This window comes from Neofelis nebulosa, assembly GCF_028018385.1.
Source record: "Neofelis nebulosa isolate mNeoNeb1 chromosome Y unlocalized genomic scaffold, mNeoNeb1.pri SUPER_Y_unloc_1, whole genome shotgun sequence".
Lineage (NCBI taxonomy): Eukaryota > Metazoa > Chordata > Mammalia > Carnivora > Felidae > Neofelis > Neofelis nebulosa.
The window spans coordinates 429,540-442,335 of NW_026691917.1; the positions used below are offsets into that span (position 1 = coordinate 429,540).

Sequence of the window (12,796 nt, forward strand, 5' to 3'; positions counted from 1 at the left end):
TTAATACTTTTTAACAGTTATAGAATAATATATGTTAAGAGGATAAAATATATTCATTTGACCAAAACATGGTAAAATATTAACTTTGCTAAGGAAGTTTATTGTGTTTCATTTGTGTGTGGTGTACTTTTGTAACTTAAAAACTAGATATTTTTTATTTTTAGATGCTTATTTTTAAAAATTAATTTTGGGGGTGCTTGGGTGGTTAAGCACTTGACTACAGCTTGGATCATGATCTCACAGTTTGTGGATTTGCCCCATGTCGGGCTCTGTGTGGAGAGCTCAGAAGCCTGGAGCCTGCTTCAGATTCTGTATCTCCCTCTTTCTGCCCCTCCCTAGCTTGCATGGTCTCTCTCTCTCTCAAAAATAAACATTAAAAAAAAAATTAAATTTACATACAATAACAGTCAATCTTTTTGGAGCACAGTTATAACTACCACAATCAAGATACCAACAATACTTCAGTCTCTACCCACCGAAATCTGCTAAAGCTACTGTGTTAGTAGTCAAACTCTGCCATAGCCTTAATTTCTTAAAACCAACTTTTTTTTAGTTTTACAGTATTCAAAGTACTGTTCTCCAAAGTTACTTGAATTTGTTCTTTCAACTTTTCTTATATTAAGTGATTGGATCATTTTGAGACAACTGTAGAATCACAGAGTTCTAAGAAATAACATGAAATATGCCATCTATGCCTATAGAATGTCACAATCAGGATATGGATAGTAGTACAAACTCCAATTTTACTAAGATTTCTCTAGGCGTACTTCTACTCATATCTCTGTGGTATTTAGCTATATGCAAAACAAAACAAAACAAAACAAAACAAAACAAAACAAAACATTTAAAGATTTGATTTTTGAATCGATCTCTCCACATAATGTGCGGCTTGAACTCATGAATCTGAGACCAAGAGTTGCATGCTCTACTGGCTGTGCCAGCCAGGTGCTCCAAGCTATATGCAACAACAAAAAAATTTAAAAGAAAAAAAAAATTTGTTTATTTTTGACAGAGAGCAAGCGGGAATGGGCAGAGAGAGGGAAACACAGAATCTGAAACAGGCTCCAGGTTCTAAGCTGTCAGCACAGAGCTCAACACGTGGCTTGAACTCAGGAACTGTGAGATGACCTGAGCCAAAGTTGGACGCTTAGCCCACTGAGCCACCCAGGTGCCCCACAAAAAATTCTTAGATGTTTATCCATTTGTATTTGTGATAGAGAGAGCATGTTATCACGTGCGAAAGCAGGGGGAGGAGCAGAGAGAGGGGGACAGAGGATCTGAAGCGGGCTGTGCTGACAGCAGAGAGCCTGATGTGGGGGCTTGAACTTCCTAGTAATGAGACCATGACCCGAGTTGAAGTTGAACACTTAAACTACTGAGCTGCCCATGTGCATCAGTAAGCAATTTTTTACTTCCCTATGTATCTGTTGTGTCCACCCTATGGTCAAATTGCAGAACAGTTATCACGATCTCTGAAGCACTAATTTACAATCACACCAATCTATCTGCCACTGTTTCCTAATGTCTGGCAAACAGTAATATGTTTTCATTTCTAAAACTTTGTCATTTCAAGTATTTTATGTGAAGGGGCACCTAGATGGCTCAGTTGGTTAAGTGTCCGACTCTTGGTTTTGGCTCAAGTTATGATCTCACAGTTCGTGAGTTCTAGCCCCGTGTCAGTCCCTGTGTTGGAATCTGCATTGACAGCGCAGAGTCTGCTGGGAATTTCTCTCTCCTCTCTGCCCCTGTTTTGCTCCACCTCTCCAAATAAATAAACTTAAAAAATTTTTTTATATGAAGAAAATTATATAGTGTGTACATCTTTTTCACTCAGCATAATACTGAGATTCACTCAAGTTGTTGAAGGTACTAATAGTTCATTGCTTTCTGGTACCTAATATGGATGTACCAATTCATTAAACTTACTGAGTTCTGGAAGAAAGCTTGTCCCCCCCCCCCCCCGCCCCCCCCAGTTTATGGCTATTTAAAGCTGCTTCGAATTACTGTGTACAAGTTTGGTGTCAACCTAAGTTTTCTTTTCTCTGGGAAAATTGTGCATGACTGCAACTCCTGGATATATAAGAAACTGCCAAACCACTTTTCAGAATAACTGTATTATTTTACGTTCACAGCAACAATAGGTGACCCTATTTCTTGGCATCCTAGCCAGTAGTTGATGTTTCCAGTAATTGTAATTTTATCAATATATATGTGTACTGGTATCTCATGTACTGTCATCTCTTTACTTTTAAAAGTATTACTGATTTATTTTGGGAGAGAATGAATGGGACCAAGGGAGTGGCAGAGACAGAGATGAGAGAGAATTCAAGCAGGCTCTGTACTCTTAGTGCAGAGGGGCTCAAACTCACAAACCTAGAGATTGTGACCTGAGCCGAAATCAAAGAGTCAGACGCTTAGCTGACTGAGCAACCCAGGTGCCCCACATCTCTTTACTTTCAAGCCACAGCATTAAATTTAAATTTGCATATACAGGATGCATATAATTGGAGTTCTGATCTGACAAGTTACAGCTTTTAACTGGATCAATTTCATTTTATATTACTAATAATATAACTGAATTTAAGCATAGAATTCTATTATTTTATTTTTTGTCTATCAGTTTTTTCTTCCTTATCCTTTTGAGCATGACTTAGTTATGTAATTCTACTTCAATGAATATACTGGTTTTTTCAAACTTCTCTTTGTTTGAGAATGTACTTATCACCCCTTCACTACCGAAGAATATTTTCCCTGGATATAGAATGTTAGGCTATTTTTCCTACTAGTGTCATACCAAGATATCACTGCAAAACCCAATGTACTAAAGCTTTCTGCCTTTGCTTTCTTCTATAAAAGTTTTATATTTTATAATTTTATTTGGTATGTTTAGGTATTTCATCCATTTGGGGTCAATATTAGTACATATGATGTAAGGTAAAGGTCAAATGGTAAAAATGAATGCTTGTTTCTTTTCTATTAAAAAAACTTAAAAAAAAAATTCTTGTTTAGTTTTGAGAGAGGGGCAGAGAGAGAGAGACACAGATTCCAAAGCAGGCTCCAGGTTCTGTGCTGTCAGCACAGAGCCCAACATGAGCTCAGACTTGTGAACTAGGAGATCATGATCTGAGCCAAAGTCTGACACTTAACCAAAGAGCCACCCAGGTGTCCCAAAAACTTCATTCTAAGATCAGGAGTGAGTCAGGGATGCCTATTTCTTCACTTCTATCAACACAGCACTGGCAGGTCTACCAAAAGATCACACACACACACACACACACACACACACACACACACACACACCTTTTAGCATTCAGCAAAAATACAGCCAAGTTGCAGGATATAAAAATCAACATGTAAAACCCAGTATGGGGGTTACTAATTAATGAATATGGAGTTTCAATTTAGAAGGTAAAAAGTTCTGGATTTCAGTGATAGTGCACCAAAATATAAATGTGCTCAATGCCATTGCACTGTAAACCTAAAAGCATTTATTTAATTTATTTATTTATTAAAAAAATTTTTTTTCAATATTTACTTATTTTTGAGACAGAGAGAGACAGAGCACGAACAGGGGAGGGGCAGAGAGAGAGGGAGACACAGAATCCGAAACTGGCTGCAGGCTCTGAGCGGTCAGCACAGAGCCCGATGTGGGGCTCAAACTCATGGGACGTGAGATCATGACCTGAGCCAAAGTCCCCAAGTCGGACACTTAACCGACCAAGCCACCCAGGCGCCCCAAACCTAAAAGCATTTAAAATGGGAAGTTTTTAAGCTATATGTAACATATATTGTTCTACAATAAAAAAATAATACATTAAAATACAAACCGAAAAAGAAAAAATACCTAAATGAACCTTCAGCAAAATTTACAAGTTTTGTATATCAAAGGATACTACCAAATGAATGGAGAGCAAATCCATACAATGGAAGAAAATAGGTGTACATCATCTATAAGGGCCTAGTATGATGAATATACAAAGAACTGTTACAACACAACTACAAAAAGACAATAGAGAAAGTACTTGATTAGACACTTTTTTTTTTTAAACGTTTTATTTATTTTTGAGAGAGAGGGAGAGACAGAGCATGAACAGGGGAGTCAGAGAGAGGGAGACACAGAATCTGAAACAGGCTCCAGGCTCTGAGGTGTCAGCACAGAGCCTGATGTGGGGCTCGAACTCACGGACTGCAAGATCATGACCTGAGCCGAAGTCGGCCGCTTAACCGACGGAGCCACCCAGGCGCCCCTGACACTTTCTTAAAAACAAAACAAATGGCCAGGAAACATATGAATCCATATTCAACACTACTACTCATTAGTGTAATGCAAATTAAAAGCACAATGAAATGTCACCTCCAACCAACTCAGAAGGTTGTGACAAATACAAAAAAAAGAAAAAGAGAAAGAAAAAATGAAAAATAAAATACTGGATGTTGAAAAACACACTTTGCTGGTGGCAAAGTAAAATGATAGAGGAAGTGAAACAGTTTGAGGGGTTCCTGACACTTAAAACAATTACCATGTGAGCCAGCAACTACATTCCTATCATGTATACCAAGAGAATTGAAAACATAAGCCTACACAAAAACTTATACAACATGAATGCTGATAGAAGTACTACTGAAACAGCCAAAGGAAGGAAATTACTGAAATGGCCATCAATTTATGAACAGATAACCAAAATGTGGAATATCCATACAATGGGATACTGCATATTCCAATACACACTTTGTGATGAAAGAAGCTAGATGAAAATGCCATATTCATATGGAAAGAACACTGGCTTTTTGTGCTGCCTGTGTTGGAAGAAAGGAAAACTAGGGAATAAGTATTTAACATTGCTTTTTGGTCATGAAAAATTTGTGGAACTAGGTAGTGTAATGATGGCACAAACATTTTGAATGCACTAAGCTGCCAAGGAACTGTATACATTTTTAAATAGTTACAATGGTTAATTTCATGTTATGTCAACTTTACCAAAAAGAAAAAAAACACAACAAACACAGCATATTATGTGTCTAGAACATAAGTAATACAAAAGTGCAGACAAACTGTAAGCTTGTCTATTAAAAGAAGAAAACTATGAAGAGAAAAACATAAATATATTCAAGTACAAATATATTACAATTTAGCACATTTAAATTCAAACACACCAGGGGCGCCTGGGTGGCGCAGTCGGTTAAGCGTCCGACTTCAGCCAGGTCACGATCTCGCGGTCCGTGAGTTCGAGCCCCGCGTCAGGCTCTGGGCTGATGGCTCGGAGCCTGGAGCCTGTTTCCCATTCTGTGTCTCCCTCTCTCTCTGCCCCTCCCCGTTCATGCTCTGTCTCTCTCTGTCCCAAAAATAAATAAAAAAATGTTGAAAAAAAAAAAAAATTAAAAAAAAATAAATTCAAACACACCATAATTCAGGGTCAAAACTAAACCTGTCTATAAATCTTGCTGTATATGAAGAAATACATACATGCACATAAGATACATTATACACGAGTACAAATAACTGAGTGAAAGATTTTAAGATAAAAGGTCAAAGTATAGGATACTATAGTAATTTGGAAAAACAAGAAATATGACTAGACTACTGACAAAAGTCTTGAGTCAGACACATGATGGGAAAACATAAGTACCGAAAATAACTAGAGATAAGAGAAAGGTATTCGCAAGTGACAGAACTGAAAGAATAAAGGCGTTAATCAGAAGGAAGCATTATATATATATATGCGTATACATATGTATGTATACGCATATATATATGTATACACACACACACACACACACACACACACACACACACACACACACACACACACACACAATAAGACATTCTAACATTTTAGTTTAAAGTTAGTATACTGAATCAAAATTATCCCCTATTAATGATTTACCTGAACTGTTTCCAAAATCCTCTGGGCACATAGTACTGTAGTCGAGAAGCAGCTAAATGACCAAAGATGACTTGAAGGTGCCTTAAAACAGCAATATTGTACTCCTTCCTATCTTCTGCCTTACTTAAAGGTGGTTTGTCTTCAAACTGATGAGGATATCCAAATACATCATCTCGGGGATCAACATTACTCTGGAGACAAATAAAACAAAACCCCCCCAAAACAAAACAAAAAGATCACTGATGATCTAATCTAACTTTAGAAGTAAAGTAAGTTGAGACAAATAAAAATAGTGAATGAATAATTTGCATTATTTTACACTTCCTGTTTCCAAAGCACACAACTTTTAGTTTATTAATATTAGTGCTTATTCCCATAATTTCACAGATGAATTATCATATAAAAATCAAAAAGGAATAATCCTGAACATCCACTGGAGGTGGTATATAAGAAACAAAGATTTAATTTAGTATCCTACACTGGAGACAAAGGAGTACTTTGTTATAAATAACTTTGTGAAATGAGTTATTTAACCTTCCCAGGATTCAATTTTTCCTCCAGAGATTAACACATTCTTTATAAATTACATGAAATAACTTATGTGACATGATCAGGATTATTAATATACACAGTTAAGACTACCTTTGGTAGAAACAGCAGCATAAACAGAACATCTAAAGGTCTTAATTATGCTACAAAAGCAAATTTTAGTTATTACAGAGTACTGAATACCCATTTTATATTGTTTCCTCTGTGTCAGAGGGTTATGATAGAAGTAAACAACATCCAGTTCCTGCCCCTCAGAAGTTCGCTATCTAGGAAAGCATACTGGTAAACAGGCAGACAACCACACTGTACTGCTGAAACAACATAAAGCACAGGGTTATCAAACAGTAAAAACAAATTTGGTATTTTCTCACTATTATTTTTTTCTTGGTAGTATGTTTAGCCATCTCTATGTTTAATTCAACATCTTAGCAGTAACATAAGCTGCAGAACTAAGATTTAAATTCTAATTTTCTTTCAAACACTGGTTCTTAACCAGGTATTGGTGTCAGCACCTCATATGGGGGCTTAAAAAAAACAAACGGTAAAAAGGAAAAAAACTAAACAAATTCAGACACTAATGCCTGGGGAGTGTTTTACTGGATATGAGAAGAGTAGGCAGGTATGTTTTGGAATCTCCACAACCCCTAGACTGCTAAACTAGTTTTGGTCAGTGAAGGAAAGAAGTGTAGGAATAAGGATGACCCATCCACTTACTATAAATAGAATATTTTCTATCTTCTCTACTAATTCCTATGAAACTTGTAGAAAGGAAAAAGTAAAAGAAAAATAAACATTTTTGATATAAAAAACTAAAGTTAAGTCCTCCACATTAATGTATAAAAAACTACATCCCGGGGCGCCTGGGTGGCTCAGTAGGTTGAGCATCTGGCTTCGGCTCAGGTCATGATCTCACGGTTGGTGAGTTCGAGCCCCATGTCAAGCCCCATGTTGAGCTCCACATTGGGCCCTGTGCTGACAGCTCAGAGCCTGGAGCCTGCTGTAGATTCTGTGTCTCTCTCTCTGCCCCTCCCCTGCTCATGCTCTTCCCCCCCTGCTCATGCTCTTCCCTATGTTTCGAAAGTAAATAAACATAAAAAAAAAACAAAAAAAATTAAAAAAAAAAAAAAACAAAAAAAACTACATCCCAGTTTTATTTACTCTGATCTGCCACTAAAACTTTTCTATCTATACACTGAATACTCTTGGTAGCATGATAATGTATCACTGTTTAATAATATTATTAACAGGACCATATGGTGTTATTTAAAGTAGCAAACAAGTTTGATTTTGTACCAGAAAAAGCAATAAAGTGAGAAAAACTTTATTAAGAGTATTCTAAAAATACACACAGATGGTAAAACTGATAATATAAAAGGAACACTAAATAAAACAATATACTATCAAAGGTTAAAAATATCAAAATACAAATTATTTTAAAATAAAGATACTTGTCACTTTACAACACCAAATTTTACTTAACACACGGCACAAACATCCTGCTTTTAAAAAAACACAGAACTTGCAATAGACATTATCCCCAGTTTCAGCAATCAGACAACAAAATGAAATAAAAGGCATCCAAATCAGCAACAAAGAAGTCAAACTTCTACTCTTTGAGGAGAACATGATTCTATATATGGAAAACCTGAAAGACTCCACCAAAAAACTGCCAGAACTGATAGATGAATTCAGCAAAAGTTGTAGGATATAAAATTAATATACAGAACTCAACTGCCTTTCTATACAACAATAATAAAGCAGTAGAAAGAGAAATTAAGGAATCAATTTCATTTACAACTGCATTTACAATACCTAGGGATAAACCTAAACAAAGAGGTAAAAGAGCTGTATGCTAAAAACTATAGAAAGCTTATAAAATAAATTGAAGATAAAAAGTAATGTAAAAACATTTCATACTCCCGGACTGGAAGAACAAATACTGTTAACATGTCGATACTGCCCAAAGCGATCTACATATTCAATGTGATCCCTATCAAAATGACAACAGCATTCTTCAGAGAGCTAGAACAATCCTAAAGTTTGAATGGAAACAGCAAGGATTCCAAAGAGCCAAAGTAATGTTGAAAAAGCAAACTGAATTGGAGGTATCACACTTCTGGACTTCAAGCTGTATCACAAAGTTGAAATTATCAAGACAGTATGGTACTGGCATAAAAACAGACACAATGATCATGGAACAGAATAGTGAAGTGAGAAATGGACCCATAAACGTATGGGTAAACTAATCTTTGACAATGCAGGAAAGAATATCCAATGGAAAAAACAGTCTCTTCTGCAAATGGTGCTGGGAAAACTGGACAGCAATATGTAAGAGAATGAAACTAAACACTTTCTTATACCATATACACAAAAATAAATGAAGAAATAGCTGAAAGACCTAAATATAAGACAGGAAACTATAAAAATCCCAGAAGGGAAAACTGGCATCAACCTCTTTGACTTTGGCCACAGCAATTTTTTTAATAGACATGTCTCCCAAGGGAAGGGAAATAAAAGCAAAAATGAACAAACTGGACCCTATCTAGATAAAAAGCTTCTGCACAGCAAAGGAAACAATCAGCAAAACTAAAAGGCAACCAATGGGATAAGGAGAAGATAATCTGCAAATGACATATTTATTGGATAAAGGATTAGTATCCAAAATCTAAAGCACTTTTGAAATTCAACACCCAAAAAACAAATAATCCAGTGAGGAAACAGGCAAAAGACATGAACAGACACTTTTGAAAGGAGATATCCAGATGGCAAACAGACACATGAAAAGATCCTCAACATCACTTATCATCAGGGCAACACAAACCAAAACACAATGAGATACTACCTCTAGCAAGTCAGAATGCCTAAAATTAACTGAGGAATTGACAGATGTTGGAAAAGATGTGAACAAAGAGAAACCCTTGTGCACTTTTGGTGGGAATGCAAAGTGGCTGCAGCCACTCTGGGGAACGTTATGGAGGTTTCTCAAAAAATTAAAAATAGAACTACCCTATGAAGCAGCAATTGCATACAAGGTATTTATCCAAAGTATACAGGTGTGTTGTTTCGAGGGGCATAAGCACCCCAGTATTTAGCAGCACTACTGAATGTATAGCAGCACTACTGAAAATAGCCAAACTATGGAAAGAGCCAATGTCCATCGAATGACAAATTGATAAAGAAGATACACACAATGGAATATTACTCAGCAATCAAAAAGAAAGAAATCTTGCCATTTTCAACAATGTAGATGGAACTGGAGTGTTTTACATTGATTGAAATAAATCAAAGGCAAATCTTTACGATTTCACTATGTGGAATTTAAGAAACAAAACAGATGAACATAGAGGGGAAGGCAGGAAATACAAGATAAAAACAGAGAGGGCGGTAAACCATAAGAGACTCTTAAATACAGAGAACAAACTGAGGGTTGTGGGAGGGAAGTTGCATGGTGGGGAGGACTAAATGGGTGATGGGCATTAAGGGAGTATTTGTTGGGATGGGACTGGGTGCTAAATTAATGAATCACTAAATTCTACTGCTGAAACCATTACTACACTGTATGTAAACTTACGTGGATTTAAATAAGATTCAAAACAAAACAAAACAAAAACAATATAAAAACCAACTGGATTTGACGTGGAACTCTACTCAACAATAGCATGTACCTTCTTTTGAGGTGCACAAGACACATTTTCCACAAAAAACCGTTTGTTAGGACACACATTAAGTCAACAGATTTTAAAAAGATAATATATTGTACAAAATATCTCCTCCAAACACAGTGGGATGAAGTTAAAAAGAAATGATCTATCAAGCTATAAGACATAGAGGAAACTTAAATGCATACTGCTAAGTGAAAGGAAGGCAGTCTGAAAAGATTACACATTGCAGGATTCCAAGTATGTAACATTCTGAAAAGGCAAAACTGAGGAACAGAAATATCAGTGGTTTCCAGGGGTTGGAAGAGAGGGACAAACAGGTGGAAAGGAGGGGATTTTTATGCCAAGAAACTATTCTGTATGATACTTTAATGATGACCACATAACATTAGTCCTTTGTAAAAACTCTTACAACATACAACACAAAGAGTGATCCCTAATGTAAACTATGGACTTTAGTAAATAAATGCGAAAAGATTGGTTCATCAGCTGTATGAAACTAATGCAAAGATACTTATAGTGGGGAAACTGAGAGGGGCAGAGGTATGAAAAAAAATCTCTGGGGGCGCCTGGGTGGCGCAGTCGGTTAAGCGTCCGACTTCAGCCAGGTCACGATCTCGCGGTCCGTGAGTTCGAGCCCCGCGTCGGGCTCTGGGCTGATGGCCCGGAGCCTGGAGCCTGTTTCCGATTCTGTGTCTCCCTCTCTCTCTGCCCCTCCCCCGTTCATGCTCTGTCTCTCTCTGTCCCAAAAATAAAATAAAAAACGTTGAAAAAAAATTTTTAAAAAAAGAAAAAAAATCTCTGTATTTTCTGGGAAATTTTTCTGTAAACCTAAAACTGCTCTAAAAGAAACTCCACCGGGCACCTGGGTGGCTTAGTTGGTTAAATGTTCAACTTCAGCCCACGTCATGGTATCCTGGGTACCTGTCTCCCTCTCTCTCTGCTCCTCTCCTGCTTGTTCCCTCTCTCAGAAATAAGTAAACATTAACAAAAATTAAAAGCCAAAAAAAAAAAAACCAAAACAAAACCAAAACCCTATTAAAAAAGAGAAAATTTCAACTTCACTTTTAAGTCTGTTAGATGATAAGCACTAGGATAAGCCACAGAGAGTAGCTCAGAGGTCTTTGTCCTACCACCAAAAGTGTGATCAAAAAGATTCTACAAGTACAATATTCTCAGAAACAAAAAACGAGAACAACAAAAAAACACTACAAACAACAACCACAACCACAACCACCACCACAACAGTATATATGCTAATCAAGACTTTGTTACTTAGGGATAATACAGTGTAATTAAAATTTACCTCATTGTCCTGCTTCTCATCACCAAAGATATCATCATCTACATCACTACCTGTGCCTTCAACAGCAAGAATACTGTTCCTAATGGAAGGAATCATGTAGAGCTGCTGGATCACAGAGTTCATGTAACAAGTGGCACCTGCGTTTTTAAGTCCCACAAATCCTTTTGATGGGCGGGGTCCAACAGGTGGTAGATATTCCCACTCAGTAAGTGCTTCACAAGCTGAAAGAAAAAAAGATTCTCATAACATGAAAATAATGACTCTGTTCATTGACAGCTGTGTTATGCTGATAAATTAACATTGGTAACAATTCTATCACTACTACAAGCCATTTTAAAGAGTACTCCAAATTGTTACTTCACTAATGTGTGTGCCACTACACAGATCCATTCTAAGAAGTACTGAGTCTGTATTTTATTGATGCTGTTTCTAGGACCATGAGTAAAGACAGCCTACAGTTTCATCTTGAGGAATTAATAAGACAGTCTATTTGAAAGGTCTGTCAGAACTGTAAATCACTTTACATTATTCACTACTTTCCAAAAACAAAAAAAATCCTGAACATTAATCATTATCTGGGTGATAGATTAGAGTATATTAAACTGCAAATTATATAGAATAAATATATAGAATAAATAGAATTAGATGGATCTTGATGTGCTGTTAGATATATTATTAAATGTAAAACCAAACAACAGAAAGTGAAGAACAATGTGTGAAGTATATCCCAATTTGTGTTAGAAAGGAAAAATGTAAACACATACACAAAGAAAGTTAGCACTTCCAGTGTTAAGTTGTGGTCTTTTTTTTTTTTTTTTAATGTTTACTTAAATGTTTACAAAATAAGTAATGTTTACTTATTTTGAGAGGGGGTGGGAGAGAAGCAGAGACAGAAGGACAGATAGAATCCCAAGGAGGATCTTCACTGTCATTGCAGAGCCCCACCTAGGGCTCACAAATTGTGAGATCATGACCTGAACTGAAACCAAGAGTTAGACACTTAACTGACTGAGCCATCCAGGCGTCCCATGGTAAGTCTTTTATATGTGAATGAAATAACCAGAAGTTTCATAAGCTAAATTTAGAAAAACAAACCTAAGTTTCCAAACATTTCTCTATATAGATTTCATAGTACAAAAAGTTTAGCTAAAAACTCTGCAATGTGACTGCAAACTTTCTTACACTCAGCAAGGCCAAGATAGTCTCAGATGCAAATAAATAAATAAATAAATCAGTGAAGACATTCTTGAAGTATGTTGTGTTCGCAAATCCATGATTTGCTCTTAAATTAGATACTATGTTATTATTTGTTATTTTATTTATTACTCCTTTCCCTTTGCATTTCAGTTGTAATAAACCTATCTAATAGAGATAACTTACTATGTCATCAGACTGAT

At 36.3% G+C, this 12,796-nt stretch overlaps 1 protein-coding gene across 5 annotated transcripts in view; it reads right to left on the reverse strand.

Moving 5' to 3' along the window:
* Window positions 1–12,796, reverse strand: part of LOC131503577 (probable ubiquitin carboxyl-terminal hydrolase FAF-X) — a 183,853-nt gene that overhangs the window by 32,419 nt on the left and 138,638 nt on the right. For all 5 annotated transcript variants that reach the window (XM_058715034.1, XM_058715033.1, XM_058715030.1 and 2 more), the window contains 2 exons: window positions 11,400–11,620; window positions 5,886–6,076 (listed from right to left, as the gene is read on the reverse strand). In XM_058715034.1, coding sequence (XP_058571017.1) covers window positions 5,886–6,076; window positions 11,400–11,620 — 412 coding nt within the window. The remainder of the gene's footprint in view (window positions 1–5,885; window positions 6,077–11,399; window positions 11,621–12,796) is intronic.